This window comes from Biomphalaria glabrata, chromosome 5 (genome assembly GCF_947242115.1).
Source record: "Biomphalaria glabrata chromosome 5, xgBioGlab47.1, whole genome shotgun sequence".
NCBI classification, from domain to species: Eukaryota; Metazoa; Mollusca; class Gastropoda; family Planorbidae; genus Biomphalaria; species Biomphalaria glabrata.
In genome coordinates, this window is record NC_074715.1 from 46,398,302 (window position 1) to 46,420,621 (window position 22,320).

The 22,320-nt window shown below is 36.5% G+C and overlaps 1 protein-coding gene across 15 annotated transcripts in view; it reads left to right on the forward strand.

Moving 5' to 3' along the window:
• LOC106068869 (tyrosine-protein phosphatase Lar-like) overlaps positions 1-22,320 on the forward strand; it is a 267,560-nt gene that overhangs the window by 153,664 nt on the left and 91,576 nt on the right. For 14 of the 15 annotated variants that reach the window (XM_056030085.1, XM_056030094.1, XM_056030091.1 and 11 more), the window contains 4 exons: positions 1,162-1,188; positions 6,161-6,337; positions 8,720-8,830; positions 18,693-18,965. In XM_056030085.1, the coding sequence (XP_055886060.1) occupies positions 1,162-1,188; positions 6,161-6,337; positions 8,720-8,830; positions 18,693-18,965 (588 nt within the window). The remainder of the gene's footprint in view (positions 1-1,161; positions 1,189-6,160; positions 6,338-8,719; positions 8,831-18,692; positions 18,966-22,320) is intronic. The other variant, XM_056030090.1, reaches the window with a different exon arrangement.

Below are 22,320 nucleotides of genomic sequence, written 5' to 3' on the forward strand. Positions count from 1 at the left end.
AAGGAAAAGGGGGGGATGTGATTCCCCCACCCCTTAAAGACATTCATATCCTACAGACCAAACAGATGAATACAAATTTAAGTATTTTCTGTGTATTTTTTTATGCATCATCTATGTATTCTTAGTTCTCGAGTTTTTTTTAATCTATTCCGAGCTTAGCATGACGTTACTTCCTTTCTCATATTGATCAGAAACAAAATACGAGGATAACTCTGTGTCTCTGATAATCTTTTGAGTGATGCCCCCTTCTTAAAAAAAAAAAAATCAATTTCAGTTTATTTGATAGAGATGTGACAGTGATGCATGTCATATAGTTTGTATCGATCACCATTGATTCTCATAATTGATTTTTTTTTAAATGTCACATATGGACTCTCACAAAGCTTATCAATGACAACGGCACCAGTCCCCAAAATTTTCTAAAGTCAATGTCCCAAAGCTGTTCCATGTCTGCATGATTGGAATAGCCACAAACATATATAAATAAAATTGTGTTTGTTTTATTATTTACTATTCATGTATATTAGTTCCATGTATGTTTCAAGGACACAATGGTGATGTCAATTATTGTCCAAAGTCTTTATTTTGGAGATTGTTTTTTTTTTTTTAAACTTATGTTTTTATTGGTTTATTCACCCGTTGAAGCTGTGGGATAGAGTTGAGGTAGACTGTTTTTACTCACCTGTTGAAGGTGTGGGATAGAGTTGAGGTAGACTGTTTTTACTCACCTGTTGAAGGTGTGGGATAGAGTTGAGGTAAACAGTTCTACTCACCTGTCGAAGATTGTTTGGTTTGTGTGATGTTTAGGACACTTATAATAGCTGGACGACCGAAAGGTTGGTCCTACGATGTGAAGACTATTGCAGCGCTGGTCAACCCTGAAATATAGGTAGGCCAATCAAATTTTAGGTCTGTCACAGCAGTGGTGCAGTTAAAATCAGGTGTATTTAGACCTTTATCAACCCACGACCGAGATCAATCGTTATAGAGGGCCCAAAACACTGACCTGTGACGTGGCAACGAGCTATTGGTCTAAACTGACCACAGGTCGCTGATCAGTGTTCATGGCTTCAATAAGGAATGGTCTCGATGGAACTAGTGTTGGTCAACCCATAGCTCTACAACCTTCTCGAATTAAAACCATTTCTTTATTTTTCTCAGGTTTCAGTCAGTGGGTTGACAAACAAGGTAATCCAACCACCCCAACCCCCCACACACACAACCTTGGATGGTGTACTTTTTTTTTTTTATATTAGTCTATTATTCGGTGTCGTATTTTTAAAAATAAAACCCTCTTACCTTATACATCCAGTTTATGTTTGACCTAGTTTCTTTGATATAGATTTTGTCAGTACACTCAAGTGCTAATTACATCATAAAAATAACATTTAATAATATTCTTTTGTTAGCATATAGATAAAAACTAATTACGTCACTGTCTATGTGAAAACTGACATATGCAGTTATCTTTAAATATTATCAAACTGTTGAGAAGCATTTCTTTTTCGAGTAGGCATAGAAATGAATTCATAGACACCAGTTAAATATTGTCTTTAGATCTAAACAACATACCTCCCTCGTTGTATTCCTTATTACAACTTCTAGAAGTTTGAGCCTAATGAGACTACAGCGAGAGCTTCCAGCTTTAGTGTTGACATTTTAGAATCCACTTTGTGGTGTCTACATCATTTAGTGTCCTTGCAATTTTGTTCGTGTGTGTGTGTCCATTTCCGCCATTTCTAGTCGTGACATCTGTGGTAGTCATTATTTTGTTTGTTTGGTTGTTTTTTTTCACCCCCTTTTTTCAGGTTTTTAAATCACGATAATGGCGGTCGTTGTGTTCTGTGCTTACTATGTTTCAACGGTCATTTTAATCTTGTATTGTTTTTATGGATATTCCACACAGCTTTATATCGAGCTTAATAAAAAACTATATTTCTTATATCACATGCAAAATATAATACTCCGCATCTATTTGTATGTCAATATGTATCACCCTTTCTAACATCTAGACACATTGTCGGTGTTGTTTTTATTATGCTATAACATATACAATTGATATCTGTAGTCAGGTAATATATGTCTTATGCTACAGGATCGACGTCCTTAGCTCTGCGTCTATCTAGTTTTTAATTTACAAAAAAAAAAAATGGTTATCAAAGTTTTTTTTAACGAAGAAAACGTCATGCATAAATTATATATAATTATATATAATGTTTGAAAAACAATGGCTAATAAAATAAATATTTTTTTTTATGCAAGGGACATAACTCAACTGTGAAAATTTTAGTTACAAATGACACAGTTATTTCCCATATGACATTTTTTTTTACCTAGAATCCTAATTTTTATTTAGTTTTAATTTTTATATGTTTTAATCTGTTGTCATCGTTTCATTATTAAAGGTATGATTTTAAACGCCAAAATTAATCTGGCTAATTTATATTATCAATCATTCCCTTTATATTGTTTTTTTAATTGTTTTTTTTTTAAACCTGTGTTATTGTTTCTTATTGTTACATCTAGCTAGCGTAAATATATTTTTTCTAAAGCAAAGTTCACATAGATTGACACTCTAACCACAATTAACAATGTTAAATCTAGAAATATGAGATGTCTACATATTTTGGTGCCCTCGCCAGCAAGCTCGCTGAATTCGACTTGACCCTTGCAGGAGCAGACGTTGTATCTCCCAGTGCTCCTTGCTCTGCTTGATTATACATTTTTCTCTGGCCTTGACCTTTCGTTCAATTGGAAATTTACAATCTTAATGTTGGCTTTTATCTTTAATAATGTTTAGATGTTAGACAAAACAGATATAAAGCTAATTGGTTTATCCGAACCGATCTTTAAAGAATTAGGGAAGTCAGTTGGCGGTCCATAATTTATTGATGCTTGACCTTGACAACGCTGTACTTCCGCTCTAGAACACAAATTGCAATTTATGTTGTAAAAAAAAACAATTAACTATGTTGAAGGTATACACGGGCCCTCTCAAACCAAGGTAGATTTTATTATATCATAGAGCACCATGCTCTTGATTACATCTCTTAGATATCTTGTGTTTGCATAGACATCATATCGACTTTGTGGAGGAACTGACTTTTTTAATATCAATGTGGCTTCAATACTATTAAGGTCCAGATTGAATTAATCGGTATAAGACGTCATTGATATATATATATATATATATATATATATATATATATATATATATATATATATATTTATTTATTTATTTATTTATTTATTTATTATATATATATATTGTTTAAAATTTCCTAAATAAATTTTCATAACACCACGTAAGAAAAAGAAAGGTACAAGGCCGGGGTCCGCCTTAATCTAAATCCATTCTGTCTATACAAATACAGAGGCGTACCTAAGTATTTGTTTATATTTATGTTGGTAACTTATACCCCAAGGTAAAGATTTGTAGCGTTTTTGTGATTACTTTAACATAAGAATTTTTTTCTTTCTGTATTGCAAAGAAAAAGAAACTCATTTGATCAGGTAAAGATTTATTTTTTTTTAAGGGGAGGGAGAGAGCACAAACAAAATAGAAAAGAACGGGGGAAGGGGATTCTTTCCTAAACCAGTCTCAAACACCTCTTCATATTTTTTTTTTCGTTGGGGTTGGGGTACGGCTTATATAATGACCTTTCTAAAAAACCAATACGTGCAGATATAAATTTATAATTATTGTTTTTTAAAGAATTTTGTAGAAGTACATTTAGAACCTCAGACATAAGCTTCACTAATTGAGGGGCTAGTTCAGACTCGGGTATTGTGGAGCCAACAATTCAAGCAACCATTCCTGCTGGCTAAGTTCCAGGGCAAGAATGGACATTTGAATGATTTTGGTGTTTTCAAGCATGGTCTTAGAGAACACGTAACATTGGAGATTGAAGTCAATACATTCTTCGTTGTCCATGAGTCTATAAAGTCTTATTCAGAACACTTTTCACTATGCAAGTCATTCTCAATCTGTTTTCATTTGTCTCTTAGCTGATCCTCTTTAAAAAAAAATATTTTTTTAATACTTGTTGAATCACACAGTTTGAGAATCGTTAGGTCAGAATGCTAATACATTTTTCTGAAAAGGAATTCTGAAAACCGGCATTCTCTTGAAGGTGATTCAAATCGTCTGTTGACATTGCCATGGTGATGGTTCCTAAAGATGGTTCCCCCTTCTCTTCTACGGTTCCTCTTTTAGAGGGGTCGTGTAACCTGAAGCCAGACGTATCTTTGCTCCATCTTCATATTGTAGCGAGCAGAACGCAACGAAAATTCGTGTACGCCAAAGGTTCTAAATCAAGTGAGAGTTGGAGCTCTTTGTTTTTACACGGCCCAATAGTGAGGATCCTATTGAATACAAATCTCAGGATGTCTGCCTATTGATCGGATAAGTTATAAACTTAGTTTAGTGCGAGTGTTATATATTTATCCATCGCCTAAGTTCTGACAACATAATGTTTGAGAACCTCTGGTCGAACCTCACACACACTTTGTTCAATGAACTACTCTGACAAGAATTTAAGAAACTTTTTTTTTAAAGAGATGTACTTTTAAGTTTTCAACTAGAAAGTTGATAGACTCAGTCAAGACAGACAATTTTTATCGTACATCTAGTTGTTTTGATCGTAAACTTTGTATAAACATAAATAAATCTTAAATTCTTCACCCTCCCCTCCCCAACGTGAAAGAAAAATATTCATCAACTTGGATTCTCGTATATATGGATTCCTGAAGTGCTAGAAAGCTAGTCAACACTATCATCCAATGCCTGTGGAAGCTGGTAGAGTGTCAGCTATTAGTAATATAGCATATAATGACGTGATCAGACAAATTGCTGTGTAGTAATCTCTATCCGCCCTCCTTCGTTACTGATGAGGTGTGACCTTAACACCCAGAAATAGTGTGACGTCACTTGGAGATGGAATGAAAGGACTAGTGGACCTTGCATGACTTGTGACATTTAGGATACGTGAGAAGCAATCATTCTGCAGTCTTCGATTCTCATATGTTCTTGTCTTTTCAAGTTTGATGTACTTGTATGTACTATTTACTTAAAAGTCAATGGAAGGCATTGCCAACCTGATATTATCAGACCACATTCTTTCTAAACTATGACTTCATGCTCTTGTGGTGAACATGCACAGTTTACATTATTTTTTTAGCTTGATTTTAATTATTTTTTTTACACAATTTAAAAATTCAATCAGCTGTTAATTAAAATGATAATATTTAAAAAAAAATCTTTTTCTTATGGATGGTTGTTGCCCTTTATTAATAATTAAAAAAAAACAACTAATAATAGGAGAAACAAAAGTCTTTAATTTCGCGTCAATGTTCGCTTCATAAAGATGGATCACACATTAGCAACTGCCCTATGGCTATTCGATGTTGTTTAAGCAAAGATCAAACATTTCGGCCTTTGTTTTTCAGTTTAGCCACATCTGACACCACGTCTGAGCGACTCGTATTAGGTCATCTTCTTACTGAGTCCTCATGTTGGTTTATCTAGTCACCAAACTGTTTGATTTATTTAGTCATGACCTGAGCACATTTTGTTTGCTTTTATTAGACGTTAACAAGCTCACCCTTACAGTGTTGGGAACTGTTTGACATTGTCTGTGTTTTTAACCCAAGATGTTTTAAACTCATGATCTTACTTTTTTTTTTAAAGTTCATTTCAATTATGTTCAGTTTTATTTACTAACTATTGCAAAATGAGTTTTTTTTTTTTTTTTTTTTTTAAATTTGAATTGCAATGAATATCAATTTTTTAATGCAAAAGTTATTTTATCTCATTATCTATTTATACATTACACGTCATTGATTGATACAAAAATCTTGCATAAACAAATTATGACTTGTATGTATCACATTACTTAAATAATACCCAATTGTCATAATGATATTGATATAGTAGATCTTGCTCCCGGCTTGGATTTGAGACAAACTTTCTACAATTGGGATTTTGTGTTTGTGTGTGTATTAGATTCGCTACCAATGCATCATGTTTACCCATTCTTACGTCACCCAGTGTGTGTTGCTAGGTATAGTTCTCTGTGTTGTGTACACTGCACAGGCTAATGCCTTAGTAACTACTTTGCCAGCGATTGCTCTTGATCTTGTTACTCTATAATGTCCGCAGAAACACCTCCTGGCTACCCGACCATACTGACGCACCCTAAGCTCAAATCTGTGGAGAAAGACCGACCCATCCAGCTCGCCTGTGAGGTCAAAGGTGACCCCAAGCCAAAAGTGCTGTGGCTTAAGGATAACCTGCCGTTGGATACAACTGACGCTCGAGTAGAGGTCCTAGAGTCTGGTAAATGCTCACTGATTCTGTTTACATGTTTGTACGGTTGTCTACTCTTGTAGATGTGTGTATAATTGTTTTCTGATATGCGTATGACTGCTTTAGAAGATTTGTGTATGACTGTATTTTGTTGAACAAGCGTATCTGTGTATTAGTGACTTCTGTTGATCTGTGTAGGATTGTCTTCTGCTTTTGAGTGTATGACTGATAGCCTGTAAATATGACTGATATGTAAATGATTGTTTGTACAAGTTGAATAACTTCAACATTTAAACATGGAAAATGTATGACTTCCTTTTCGTCATGCACACACAGTGGACTTCATCGTTAGGCTCCAAAAATAGAACTCACGTGATGGAGGCTAATCATTTTAAAATAAAGTGTCCAAGACAGTCTGAACGTATCAACAGGGATACACAGTTTAAATAATTTCATCCTGTTTAAGTCTTAGGCTCAATCGTTTGTCCAAGTGTTAGATCTACAATTTCAATGAAACGAATGTAAGATTCTTTTGCTCATTAAGTTGGCCTGTAAATTAAAAGCCAAATTTGTATATTATATAAAAAAAAAGACTTGATATTTTCTTATCTCTACTTCTACCTGAGAAAAAGCTTTAGATCGGGGGGAAAGGGGGGTGTAGGTAAGTGTCTGGGTGTTTTTGATATCTTACAGGTGTAATTTAGAGCTCTTCATATTTCCATGTATTTATGTCTGTGTTTATCTCGTGTTCTGTGATAGCCAGATCTAAGTTGAAGAAGTTAGATTGCTTTTTAGTGTGTGAACCTCCGAGTACGTGCTCCCAAGCACATCAAGCAGAATGTAGATACCATTAGCACATTCTACAAACATGTAGCAGAATAAATATACCATTAGCACATTCTACAAACATGTAGCAGAATAAATATACCATTAGCACATTCTACAAACATGTAGCAGAATAAATATACCATTAGCACATTCTACAAACACGTAGCAGAATAAATATACCATTAGCACATTCTACAAACACGTAGCAGAATAAATATACCATTAGCACATTCTACAAACACGTAGCAGAATAAATATACCATTAGCACATTCTACAAACACGTAGCAGAATAAATATACCATTAGCACATTCTACAAACACGTAGCAGAATAAATATACCATTAGCACATTCTACAAACACGTAGCAGAATAAATATACCATTAGCACATTCTACAAACACGTAGCAGAATAAATATACCATTAGCACATTCTACAAACACGTAGCAGAATAAATATACCATTAGCACATTCTACAAACACGTAGCAGAATAAATATACCATTAGCACATTCTACAAACACGTAGCAGAATAAATATACCATTAGCACATTCTACAAACATGTAGCAGAATAAATATACCATTAGCACATTCTACAAACACGTAGCAGAATAAATATACCATTAGCACATTCTACAAACACGTAGCAGAATAAATATACCATTAGCACATTCTACAAACATGTAGCAGAATAAATATACCATTAGCACATTCTACAAACACGTAGCAGAATAAATATACCATTAGCACATTCTACAAACATGTAGCAGAATAAATATACCATTATCACATTCTACAAACACGTAGCAGAATAAATATACCATTAGCACATTCTACAAACTCGTAGCAGAATAAATATACCATTAGCACATTCTACAAACACGTAGCAGAATAAATATACCATTAGCACATTCTACAAACACGTAGCAGAATAAATATACCATTAGCACATTCTACAAACACGTAGCAGAATAAATATACCATTAGCACATTCTACAAACACGTAGCAGAATAAATATACCATTAGCACATTCTACAAACACGTAGCAGAATAAATATACCATTAGCACATTCTACAAACACATAGCAGAATAAATATACCATTAGCACATTCTACAAACACGTAGCAGAATAAATATACCATTAGCACATTCTACAAACACGTAGCAGAATAAATATACCATTAGCACATTCTACAAACACGTAGCAGAATAAATAAACCATTAGTACATTCTACAAACACATTGCAGAATAAATAAACCATTAGCACATTCTACAAACACATTGCAGAATAAATATACCATTAGCACATTCTACAAACACATAGCAGAATAGATATACCATTAGCACATTCTACAAACACATAGCAGAATAGATATACCATTAGCACATTCTACTAACACATTACAAAATGCATATGCTAAATGCATATAACAGAATGCTTATACCATGGCACATTCTACAAACGCACAGCAGAATATACCATTACCACATTTTACAAACACCTCATTGACACCTTTGCTGACCAATGTTTTGTTTGGATGTGAGTCATTGACACCTTTGCTGACCTATGCTTTGATTCCAGGTTACCTGACCATCATGCACAGCCAAGAGTCGGATGAGGGCACCTACGAATGTGCAGCCGAAAACGAGCATGGAGTTACCTATTCCTACCGTGCAATGGTCTACATCAGAGGTGAGTGCCCTAGCTACCTCCTCCCCCCTCCCCACCCCCAATGTCTTGCTGTACTCAAACATGTTTACACGTGAGTGTGTTGGGCGTGAGTGTGTTGGACCGTGTGTTTGTCTGTCTGTGTTCGGCTTGTACTGCATGTGTGTGTGAGGTACACGTGCACTGTGCATCTACCTTGCGGACTACAACTGGGAAAGGGGGGGGGGGGTCAGAGTAACTCTGGTACCCTGTGGATACTACAAAAGACGGGAAGGTAAAAGGTAGTTAGCGCCCTTGGAACTAGGTTTGGCAAACAATCTATTTGAAATCCTGCTGGACATTATGACGTGCTTTTAGGAATAAGATAATTCAAGTGTATTGCAAAATACAGACATTTACCCCCCCCCCCCTTCCCCCCCCCCACACACACAAATATAAAAATAAAACAAACAAAAAAAAAACCCACTGAAAAGCAGCACAGAGGATATCAAACTTATATCTGTGTATTTGTTTGCGTTTGCAGTGACAAAATATATAAGGTTCGAACCTGAGTCATTGGTTAGATTAAATACTGGTCTCGTCTTTAATATGGGACTCGAGTTCATTGATTTATGATGATTATTATTAGAATAATCCTAGACAAGTACACGCAATTAAAAAAAGTAATTTCTTTAATTTTTTTTGAAGTACTAGAGTAAACAAAACATTTCAATTTTTATTGTCATTGAAAAAAAAATGAAAATAAAGGCAAGCATGGGGATCGAACAAACGACGTTCGCGCGACGCCCTATCAGCTGAGCTATTCAGCCACACTACTATGTGCGAAATTTTAACTTAACATAAATGATAAATTTCTTACTTTAGGGTCCGACCAACTTCCATTTTTATTTAAAATTTCCACCCTTAAAAAAAAGTGTAAGCTAATTTAAAGACAAACAAAAAGACTTGATCATGAGAAATGACCTGCCTGGCTCTTACCGACAATATTGTCGGATGTAAGAACACAGGATTTTTCCGACAAAAAATCAGCGGCGTTTTCATGATGGCTCACGATGAAACGTCAAGTAAATTGAGTACTTTGATATTTAGCTCACGTCCTGTTGGAGACGCCTATGCACTTCCTATGTCCCGTGGCAATGTCCTGTACCAGTCGCACTCGCTTCTCTAAAATAAAAAAAGGAAAATAAACATCCTTACGAGACTCAGTACTAGCGGTCTATTTCCCACTTCCTGCAAACAGGTTTCCTCAAATATTGTGTTTTTTTTTTTTTCATTTAACTAATACTTCGAGAATTCCCAGAGAGCAAGAACCCTCGACTACGGGCTCGTTATGACACCATCAGACATCATTTCTTTGTTTGGCTTAATACTTCGCATCAAGCGTAGCTCCCAGCATGCATCTCTAAACACGCCGGCGTTGCTATGTAAATGGCCGCCTATAACAACTCCATGATACAATCCGGTGTTTATGTGTGCAATTTGTTAGCCGGACACGGAGGAGCTGTGCATCAACATTCGTTGACAACGGGGCGCCCCCCCCCCCCCCCACGTTCCTCGCTCCTCAAAAAGCTCGGCGAGGTTTATGTGGGTATGTAAGTGCCGGTCGAGGGCAGCCCTTGGCACCCTATTTCCAACCACCACCCCCATCTCCCCTCACCCCCATCACAAGAACACAACAGATGGCGCTGGGAAATAAAGATTAGAAGGTCCGCTTCTCGACTCTCTGATTTCTTTTTCCTGCTACCTCCTTTGTTTGTCTCCCTTTCCCCCGCTCCTCAGTTTTGGGGGGAGGGAGGTAAGTGAGTAGATCGTGAGATAATTTTAAAACAAAAGATGGTGGCTGGAAATTCGGGTGGTAAGGGCTAGGGGTTCAGAGGTTCTTAAAAAAAAAAAAAACGAACCCTTAAGTTACAGACTTGTTACAATGGCTTTTATACATTGTTATGATTCAAGTTGAATTCAACGGTTCTCCACGGCAATGTCTTGGTGTTACACTTGTAACGTTCGATTAAAATTATTTTGAGCTGCCTTGAAATACATCGTAGGGGTGCTTTGACGATTCAGGCAACCAAGGCTCTCCACTCATTTCAATCAGATACATTTGACCTAGTCATGTCAGTAGACAAGCCGGACTGGCCTTTTGCATTGTTCAACTTTTGTTCAGTTGACCTTTTCTGGTTGCTACCTTTTCGGTGCCTTGAATGATAACTTTGGCCAATAATCATTTTTCACGATTTGCCCTAAACATCTAAGTTTCCACAGCATTAAGGAAATCCTCCTGTTTGTTAGACAAAGCATAAACTAGCGACCTGAGAAACTATTTTTTTTTAAACTCTAGTGTTATGTATCCAGCTATTTTAAAGAGCATTTACTTTATAAGGCTTTGCTTGAGTTCCTCTATCAGCTTCATCCTTTATAATATACATAATCGGTACAGCTTCGTTATAGGGACGGGACACCATAGACCAGGTTGTTATTGATCATTTAAAATGGCTTACTTATGGAAAATTAAATCTGGTTTATTCATGCAACCTCTGTGTTGAAATTCTTGAAAATCTAGCAATTCATATAATGATAGAGGAATGATAGACGAATATATATTATCATAATATGGCGGAAAATAAGGAAATTTGAATAAGCTATCTTATTTTAGCAAATTTTAGCATTTCTCTTCGGTTTGTAGCACGATTTGAAAACATTACAGTTCAATTTAGCGTCCTTGACACCATTTAGTTGATCGGGAAAATCCCTGATGATGTAACAAAATAGCGCGATGTAGTAATTAAAGGCTCTTCGGAATTATGAAAACAAGTTTTTTCTTTATAATGTGAGACAACGGACTATGCTGCTCCAAAGGAAATCTTGACTAAATCGATACACAAGGTATGACATTCGTGGAGGACCTCCGCAGACAGACGATGGGCAATAATCGATGTTTAGTAGAATGCAATTTGAGATCTGCTCGGGATACTTGAAGTATCAAGCCAGCCTCCAGCATTCAGAATAAAGAAAGCTGTTAAGAACAGAGAGAGGTGGGGGGGGGGGGGAGGGGGGATAGAGGACGAGATAGGATTTCTCAGGTGGTAATGGGGAACATTGGAGGGTTGTTGTTCCAAGAGGGTTAGATCAAACGGACGTGCCAGTGTCAGTGTGAGTGCCGCGTGAGTAAGCAACAAATGGGCAACGGCTCACGACTGACGCGCTTTGAATCCCAACATTTTATCCTCATTGCGACTTATCTGAACGACCATTTTTTAGATAAATAATTTTTTTTTTCAAAGTTCTTTTTTTATTTTTTTATTGTTTCTAAATTTAGGTGGCACATTTTTTGTTGCTTGCTTTCACACCATCACTAAAAGGACATGATATGTTGTTTTTTTTCCTTAAAAATACGTAACCGAACAGTATGCTGTGTAAATTTATCGGTGATTTAGATCACTAAGATTTTCGGCTTTTTAATGCGGCCGGTATTGGTTGAGAGGCGCCTAATAATTGACATTGAGGCCAAAAAGTTTTCAAGTCTAAGTACCCTACTGAAGCTGACAAAATATCATTTCCTTAGCAATGAAATAACTTTGCGTACATTTCCGAATCACGTGACCAACAAAGCAGACGCACATACACACGCACGCGCACACGCAAACATACACACTCAAACACAAAAAAAAAACATAAAAAAAAGTTCTTATTCATCATTCTCGTTTTCTTAAACTAAAGTAGCAATTATTCATAAAACCCTGAACCATAATCTTCAAATACAAAAACAATATTTAATAAAATACTCAGAAAGACACACACTAGAACACACACTTACAAATGCTCCTTCATCCCTAGCGCTATTAGAGCATGGAATGGGTTGCCTGAGCAGGAACTGCGCAGTGGTTTCCAAATCAGGGAGCTCTCCATATAACACACAAGTGGTTTATTTTGTAAAACCAAAAAAAAAAAGATACTGCGCATGGTTAATGTTCACAATATATTCTTTGTATACAATATATATAATTTTTTGATTGTAATGCATAATTGTAGGACTAATTTCCTCGCGGATAATAATGAGTATTATTATTGATTATTATTATTATAATTATTATTATGTTAAAAACGGACTAGTATTCATTCTCTGGCACTGCCAGGGTCGAGCTTCGTTAGAAAGAAACAAAATTCTTTGTAGTTCTTTGACAGTGTCCACTGAGAATTTTCTGGTGATCTGATATTATTATTATCGTCATTATTATTATTATTATTATTGAAAACAATTAACGATTTCCAGCGGGACACTGTCTCAGTATATCACTGAATTCATAATTGTATGAAGCGACTCAATAATATGCAGCTATAATATCTACTCAATAACACATTATAGATAATACTGTCATAAACCGTTAGCCACTTGATTGCTTACTTTACCTACACTTCCCTCTATAGTTACTTTTTGATTTAGGCTTGTAAGTCATACTCTCAAAAAGCAGACGCCTTCACCAAGACTGACCTCATTAGTGTTTTCTCCACATCACATATTTAGGTCACGTTTTATCTCTATACATGACCAGCTTACCTACACTCACATTGCAAACCCACACCCCCTCTTCTTACACCCCCCTGGTGAGTATATTCAAACCAGAACTGATCTTTCTTACCTTCATCCATTATAAGCATTTTAAAAATATGATAAATGCTCTTTGCTTGGCTGAAATCAGGACGCGGTGCTTGCCGGGATGGCACGTTCCGGAGGAACCTCTTCAGCTACTTGAAGATGAAGGGGTAACAAGAAGACAAGCCAATGTCTGTCGCTCGATGACTTTTTTTTTGGTTTTTCTTTGGTCTTCGAATTATTCTAAACCTTGTCAGAGACTCGCCCGGATATCGTTTTCCACGCTTATATAACTCGGAAAATTGGTTGGTGCTTCGTGGAAATGTTTCTGTCAGACAGTGAGCAGGCTGAACGAGGGCTAAAATGTGTGTGTGTGTGTGTGAGCTTAAGTGTCGGTACATAAAGTGAAAAAAAAAATGTATGATAGGTAGGTACACACGAAAGTCACCCCAAGGCAATATTTCCCCGATTTACCTAAATGATTACATTTTCAGATACAAGTGTTGGAGATTTCTTTCTTTCTTTTTTTTTTTTTCGTTTTTCCCCTCGTCATTTTATCTTGCGGACTATTTCAAACAGCAATTTCTTCGCCCAAGTCGGACTAAGAAATTTTAGTAAATAAATACTAACAATGGCGTTTCAAAGCGATCAATAAATACACAAGGCAATTCTTGTAGAGGTTGGTTGGGTACATGGGTTGGTCTGCTGTTTATTTGCTAGACTGTATCTCAGAATTGTCCGTCACATTCACCCCTAGGGCTAGCTTGTTTGCCCTTGTGTCTAACTTGAGCTCCTGTGTGCACCTATCTCTTCAGGGATGCTGGGAAGAGGCTCTCTACCTGAGGAGGGACGAGGGCGCGTGTTATCAAAAGTTTCGTGGGGGGAATCCAGCGGATCTTATCAGAGGTGTCGACAGCACACTTGGAGATCTGGGCCGATGGAGGAAGGGAGTAGGCAGAGCGAGATCTATACTTAGACTGCGTGTCTCAAAGCCACCGAGAACATCTTTATACAGTTGATATGAAGGTCATAGATTGCCATGTTAACTAAAGGACCAAGAAAAGATGTTATTGTTTATAACTACTCGTACACACACAGACTAACTTCGAATTATAATCTAACGGGAACGTTGTCCTCTAGTTGATCCATTAATCTTTTACTTATAAACAAATGTTACATAGTGACACAGTTCTGATAGTATCGCCATGTTGTCTGTAATTTGGATTTGATATAATGATATGGTGTTCAGTAGTTAAGATTATCGATTTTATTTTGTAATGTAACATTGGTTTATCGAATTATACAATTTAAGTGGCTGCTTTGGACAAATTTACAAACAAACCTTTATAATTTTCTTAAGATGGAAATTTTGTTTTAAGTCAATACCGCTGACGTTCTGTCGCTAGGTGTGAGACCGTAAGGCGTAGCTATCCCCCACATTTCTTAAGGCCTAGTCTTCTTCCCCTGTGCCTCCAGTATGTTGTGATAAGCGCCTTCTGCATAGGCTGACTGACTGATATCTTTAAGTTACGCTTCTATTTGGGCTATACATTTGTGAAGTGGCATGGAACCACCCTCCCTCGTGATGTTTTATTTCTTTGCTACCATATCTATTCCTTACAATAAACAAGTCAATACATGAACCCAGTGTCGCATAATACTAGTATGTACACAATGCACATAGTTACAGATGCCCGTATGTTCAAACGTTTGTTGAATGTGTACACATGTATCATAATTAGGCAAAGTCCTCGAGCCCGTAGATTAAAGAAGAGTGCAGTATTTTTGACAAAGGTAACTCAGACAAAATCATGGTTTGCCGAAAAAAGGGTGGTGAGCTATTTCTCATTTATCTTTAAAATATATATCAATGGGGCTGCACATTACAGTGCTATACGTGTTGAAACTGTTACAAGTTATATCCCTTAGTTTTTTTTCACTTATGGAAACCCCAGCAATATTAAATCTTATTTTCTGGACCTTTGAAAGGGGTTTCTAATAGCACATATGCTTTTGTAGCGGTCACTTAGGCAGATGAGAAAAAAACTTATCTGTTTCTGTAATCAATGATAAACGCGAGTATCAAGCTGCCAGCACAAAGACCTACCATAATGTTTCTTAACTTTTTCTCGCATCCGTTGAAACATTCTAAAATTCACAGCGATTCGAACTAAACTCCCTTTGTTCGTAAGTTGATATAGTAACTTGGCCACCGTGTTTAAAATATTCTTTCTAGAGCTTTATGCATAAGTGTTGATGTTAGCTTGTTTTCTCCTTCTGTGGTAACCTGCCAGTATTTCTGCGGTCAATTTTTTTTTGACGACTCACACCGCTGTAGTCCCTCTAGAGCCTGACCTCTTTAAGTTTGTAAACACAGAGAGAACGAAACCACTAAGTGGAGCCACTGGCTATTTTCTCAACTTGCTGATCGGTCACTGTCAGAACTCTCGTTCTCACGGGACACAACTTTTGTGCCTTTTTTCGTTTCTACAGCTTGTGTCTTTGGTCAGATCTTGGTGCTGCTGGCTGTAGAGGGAGGGGACCTTTTAAGGGTCTAAAATATTTGTCAGTCAGCCAGGGCAAAAAGTGGTCAATATTTGAAATTGGAAGACTCGTGTTCATTGAGTGGCTGCTGAAGATTATAGTTCGGACCTTACGAAATTAAAAAGATGGAATAGCCATTTCCAAACAAAAAGCTGAAATTGCCATTATGAAATCAAAAAGCTGAAAAGGTCATTATGAAATAAAAAAGCTGGAAAGGTCATTATGAAGTCAAAAAGTTGAAAAGACCATTATGAAATCAAAAAGCTGAAAAAGGTCATTATGAAATCAAAAAGCTGAAAAGGTCATTATGAAATCAAAAAGCTGAAAAGGTCATTATGAAATCAAAAAGCTGAAAAGACCATTATGAAATCAAAAAGCTGAAAAGGTCATTATGAAATCAAAAAGCTGGAAAGGTCATTATGAAATCAAAAAGCTGAAAAGGTCATTATGAAATCAAAAAGCTGAAAAGGTCATTATGAAATCAAAAAGCTGAAAAGACCATTATGAAATCAAAAAGCTGAAAAGGTCATTATGAAATCAAAAAGCTGAAATGGCCATTATGAAATCAAAAAGTTGAAAAGGTCATTTTGAAATTAAAAAAAACAAACTTGAATGGACATTATGAAATGAACAAGCTGGAATGACCGTGTCCAAAGAAAAAAAAAGCTGGAATGACCGTGACCAAAGAAAAAAAAAAACCTGGAATAACTTAAAAAAACAAAAAAGCTGGAATGGCTATTACTGTGTCAGAAAGCGAGATTACCCACCTGGTCTCTGCCTATATATATATTTACTAGCCACCAAGTTAGAACATTGTACCAGTCCCCAGGTGGTGGGTCTGTAACAGAATGTTCTCTTTATCTCTCGTGGTGTAGAAATGCCCAAAGTTTATCTTGACAATAACATTAAAATCTTTTATTTCTTTGCAAGTTACGTTTTCAGACTGTGTTTCTCAAAAGCCTCGGATTACCTCCCTTAGAAAACGCGCGTTGTTTCCTCAGGAGCAATGCGCCATAGAACTACCATTGTAATAATTGACATACTTTTCAAGCCGTTCTGAACGTAGAATTTTACAGAGCCCACCACGAGTCGTGTCGCCAGCAGTTCTGGAGATCTAGGCAGATCTATAGCGTTTGTACATTTCTTTGGTCACAGCATTAGCTCCCTCGTCCCAGCCTCCTGATTTAATGGAAGTAGGACGAGATCTAACGAGAGAAGGAAACAGCTGCCACGCGTTACACGACGAATTTATTTCTTCTTTTGAGTCGAGAAAATTAATCGTCAGGAAAAAAAGTTCCACTTCCGGTGGCTTTCCGGCCCGCCATAAAAGTGTTTGCCTTCCGACAATTCTTGAGGCTGTCCCGTGGGGTTCAGCTGACACACGTGTTACAAAAGATTGTGTTTTTTTTTTTTTATCTTTTTATTGTATCCCCGGTGGAAGATGATTGGATAGTCCCTAAAATAATTTCATATTTTTTAAATATTGTCCGTCATTTTAATCTTTCCTCTTTTTTTTTTTATCCATTCGCTCAGAATTTGTTTTTCTGCATCTTCCATTCAGTAATTAAAAGACAAAAAAAAAACAACAACACTACAATAAACACCACACGGACTTCATCGCGCCAGTGTGCCACAGGGAAATTCCCATAGTGTTATGAAGTGTGTGCGCGTTCGTATTGGCTGAATAGATTCTGATCCAACCTCGGGGTTGATGCTTTAATTAGGGATGAACGGCTGATGAGAGGGAGAGTTACAGTTGAAGTCAGAGATTGATAGACACAAGGGCATCTTGTTTTTATTGTAGTTTTTAAGTGGGTTGTATTTTGTTGATACTGTTATCTTATCTTATAAAATACTGACGTTACTTCAAAAAAGATGATTACGTCCTACGCGTTATGCATCCAGTCATGCATGTTAACCAGTGCCTTAAATTCTGCTAAGTCACTGGTTTTCCTGGCTGACTCGGGCAACCCATTCCATGCCCTAAAAGCACTAGGGAAGAAGGAGCATTTGTACACATTTGTTCTTGATTGTATTAGCTCACTTGTGTTTCTACATATATCTACACGGGAATTGAAAGCAGTGTAGATCATTTAAACAATGAGCTTATTAACAATCTTATATCAACTCTGGTCCGTCTCTTGAACACGTTATTTCTCCCACTTCCTATTATAGGATCAAGTTGCGTAATTATTCATTTTCGTTGACCACGCATACATCAATAAAAAACAACTAACCAATTAGTTCATTAAATAGTGGTAATTAATAATTGTTTCTATATAATTGGGAGGTAAATCTTGCAGCATGGAGATGCGATGCAGTAATTGTGCGATTTCCCCTTCTAATACAACTATAACAATTTAGTCTGCCTAGCTATCTGTAGCTACAACCCAACGACACATGTAGCCACACATGACACAGTGAAAGTATTAACATAAAGCGCTATATACAACTGACTGACCCCTACACATGTTTGTCTCCGCCATTTATAAATTTTGTTTACTAGCTGAGATCTAGAAAACCGGAAACGGAAATAAAATGTAATTTTCGTTTAAACAATCACCTCTAAGCTATTTCGCTTTGCTGAAACCAGTTGTTGTTTTCTTGGGTGGTCATGTGACTGTTCTACTTCCGTTGTTATTGGCTGCCACGTAATCTAGAACCTTGAGAGCCGTTTTATATGTTTTGTTGTTGTTGATGTTATTGTTTTCTCTACCCGCACATTGAATCAAGTCTGATATCTATTCACAGTGAGGCGTATTGCGCCAAAGTTTAATCTGCAAATGCCCAATGATGTAAAGATCATGCCTGGCAGTGACCTCAACCTGACCTGCGTGGCCGTCGGCTCCCCGATGCCGTATGTCAAGTGGCGCCAGGGCGCTAAAGATCTGACTTCGGAAGACGAAGCCCCCATCGGAAGGAACGTGCTGATCCTGACGGACGTCAGGGAGTCTGCCAACTACACGTGCGAGGCTTCTTCGGACCTCGGCAACATCGAGCACATGACTCAAGTCATCGTTGAAGGTGAGTAGTTTTTTGTGTGTGTATCCTTGTGTGAGCGTCAGGGGACAACATAACGCATTGCAGGAAAAACATGAACAGACTACATAGCAGCAGACTACATAGCAGCAGACTACATAGCAGCAGACTACATAGCAGCAGACTAAAACGATAGTAACAAATGACACAAGTAACACATCACACTGACCTAAATCTCCCACAGCTGAGTAACCTTGGCATCACTGACCTTGGATTTTTTAAAAGAATAAAATGCCCTTGAGGGTAATAAGCCTCATTGGAGTGTATTCCCATGACAGGCCTAAGCTTCTCTTTTCATTTGAACAAGAAAAGAGGATGAACTTCTGTCAACGGTTTCTTAAAGTACCGAATGGTCAGTTGTGGTTGGTAACACTTTGCCCCGCAAACTTGTCCATCATAGCCTACACTGTAAAGTGAAAGCTCAAATCGTAAAACTTTCAAACGGAATACATTAAACACAAAATACATTGACGTCATCTTAGTACAAACAATAAATGTCGTCAATTTTAAGTGCAGGATTCAGCAGGAACAAAACAAAACTCTAACTACGCTTGCAGAATGAATGCACTTGACTTTATTTCTTCTTAATATCTCTATGTCCATGTTTCTGTTGCGTCCTACCCGTCTATTCCTTCTAAGCAGTGTCTAGTGAGTATGCAGCCTTAGCAACACTTAGCGTGGCTTTAAAAAAAAGCAATGTCTGTCTGACGTAGTTTCAAAGAAGTACAATCGTGTGTTGCGTGATTTTTAGTTGGTGTGCTTAGTGAACAGTGTTCTGTTTTAGCGAGTGTGTTACAGTTTTCAGTTCTTCTTTAGCGCGTGTGTATAGTGTGTATGTCTTGTTTATTTTATTTTTGTTTGTTAGGAAAGCAACACAGTGTGTTACAGTTTAGAAATCACGGATTGGATTTGAAGTGTTGGTATATTATGACACACACCTTATACTCGAACACACACATTCACATATATCACACGAGTTGGCACAGTTACACACGTGCATGGATGTGTCCTAGATAGATCAAAGCCATTGTGTGATCGTACCAATGCCTCCTATCATTCTTTGTTTGGTAACGGGAATTTCCAGTCGGATAAAAATAGATAAGAATGTATTACTCAAAGGGCAAGGAATCTGTTTGTTTTTCACAAAACAAATGTAGCTCTATTTAGAAATGAAAGGTAAATATCAAAAAGATGGATTGGATCGAATCTTTTTCGATTTTTTTCTACGATTTGGAAATGCTCGTGGCTAAAGACTTTTCTAGAAAAACATCACTGAAATTCGAGAAGCTATAATTTGAATTTTGAAAACCAATCGATACTAGGATTTATCATATGTATAGATGGTACACATGGTCCACACTCGATAAGTAAGCATTCCATAACTCGGTTCCGAAGTTCATTATTAGAATCCCGAAGTAGACTTTAGACATACTTAGAATTTAAACAAGTCATGTATTGTGACATTGACTTGACCTTGGCAATGACATGACTCCGAAAGTCTCATTGAACATAGTCACAGTTTAGTTACACTCAGATAGTAAATTAACGTCCAGTGGTTACTTAGCTCGGTGGTCGGACTTTATTATTTTTGTGTCGGTACTTTAAAACTCATCACATCACTAAAACATCACTAAAACATCACTAGAAACAAATGTTACGTCAACTTTTAGCACGCACCGGAAATGAAACAAAGAAATGTTGAAATAGCAGCAGGTGTCAAAGTCACCTGACATTTCTTGTGTGTATCTCGAGCATCAAATTAAACGTTATCTCAATTCTCAGTATTCAACTTGTATATTCATATATACATATATAGATATTTTTTTTTACTGATATCTAATGAAAACAAGAAAAAAAAATCTCTGGACTGTAAGTCTTCTTGACCTGTAAGTAACAATAAAGAATTAAATAAATGTAGTTGTTTTGACTCGCTTGTTATTCCAAATTTTCATTTTATTTTCGAGCTAAGTCAAGATCTAGAACATTCCATCTCTTCTGTTAATATGCCTACGGATCCGTACGCACGTTTTGTCTTAAGATTCAATCGACTTATACAACTTAACAACAAACTAAACCCAGCTCACCTAATGTGTCAAAAAACATTATTTCCTGTCTCCTGATGGTACACCCTGGGTCATTATATGTTTTTGCTTGACCACACATCCTTTTTTTTTTTTTTCATTAACTTCGTCCACCTTTTTTTTTTTGAACTTGGTAGAAGTAGTATACCCTTCCCTCCCTTGATCCATGCATTAGATTACCTCCCCTTCTCCTCCATTGTATACACCCCACGTCACACAAACCTTTAGTCATAGACTCGTTACACTATTTGTTTTTTCATCTTCACTTTCTCTTATTGACATTATCACCCTTCTAACCTCAGAGTTACAAAATAATTATTAAAAAAAAAACACACTCAAAATTGAAATTAAAATGATTACAGACATCCATCTTTTTTTTATGTTTAACAGTGTAATGTATTTGCGTAGAAGCACTATGTGACTAACACCCAGCGCCGGATTTAATATTCATCCCATGTGTAGTAGGCTTTGACCAAAAAGTAATAAATAATAATAAATATTCATTTATTAAATTTTAATTTTAAAAATTAAGTGAAAAAAAAAGGGCTTGGAAAGGCTTAGCTTTTATAGAACATAAATTTTAAGTTGATAATGATCTTGGAAATTGCAAGTGTAATCTCATAACAGTAGATCGAAATCCGGTACTGTATCGTAATGTGACCTCTGACCCATCTCTCTTCACGAGCTTTCAATATAGACTTGATATTTTATTCATTCGCTTTGTCTTTTGATATCGTCCTGTAACATTGGCTGTCGTTACGCGATCGTAACATGTTGTAACGTAACCTAGTTCCTATAGCTGGCGCATTTTGTTTTGTAACGCCCTGAAGCAGCACACGCAGACAGCAGCAGCACCGCTTCCTTATGTCTCCACAACAGCGGTTTGCGGACCAAAAGCAGCCCTATTCCGATAGTCGATATGTGAGTTATCATTGTTGAAAAAAAAAATTCATTAAATATTTTTTTATATTTCGCGAATAAATTATAAATAAAATAAAATAATAAATTATTTAAAAAAATGAATGTGTATGAAATGTAAATGATCACACAAAAAAATGAAGTGAATTCTGTTAAATGTTGGGTTTATATCTTTAGATTTAGTTCCCTGCTCATTTCCCAAGCCAATTGTATGTGTTGTCAACTTTTTCTAAACATTTGTGATTATGGCCATTTCTTAAGCCGTAATTATAGCCTATGGCTGTTGTGTTTTAATTAACATTTTTATTTAAATATAAACATATTTTTTTAAAGTCTTAAAC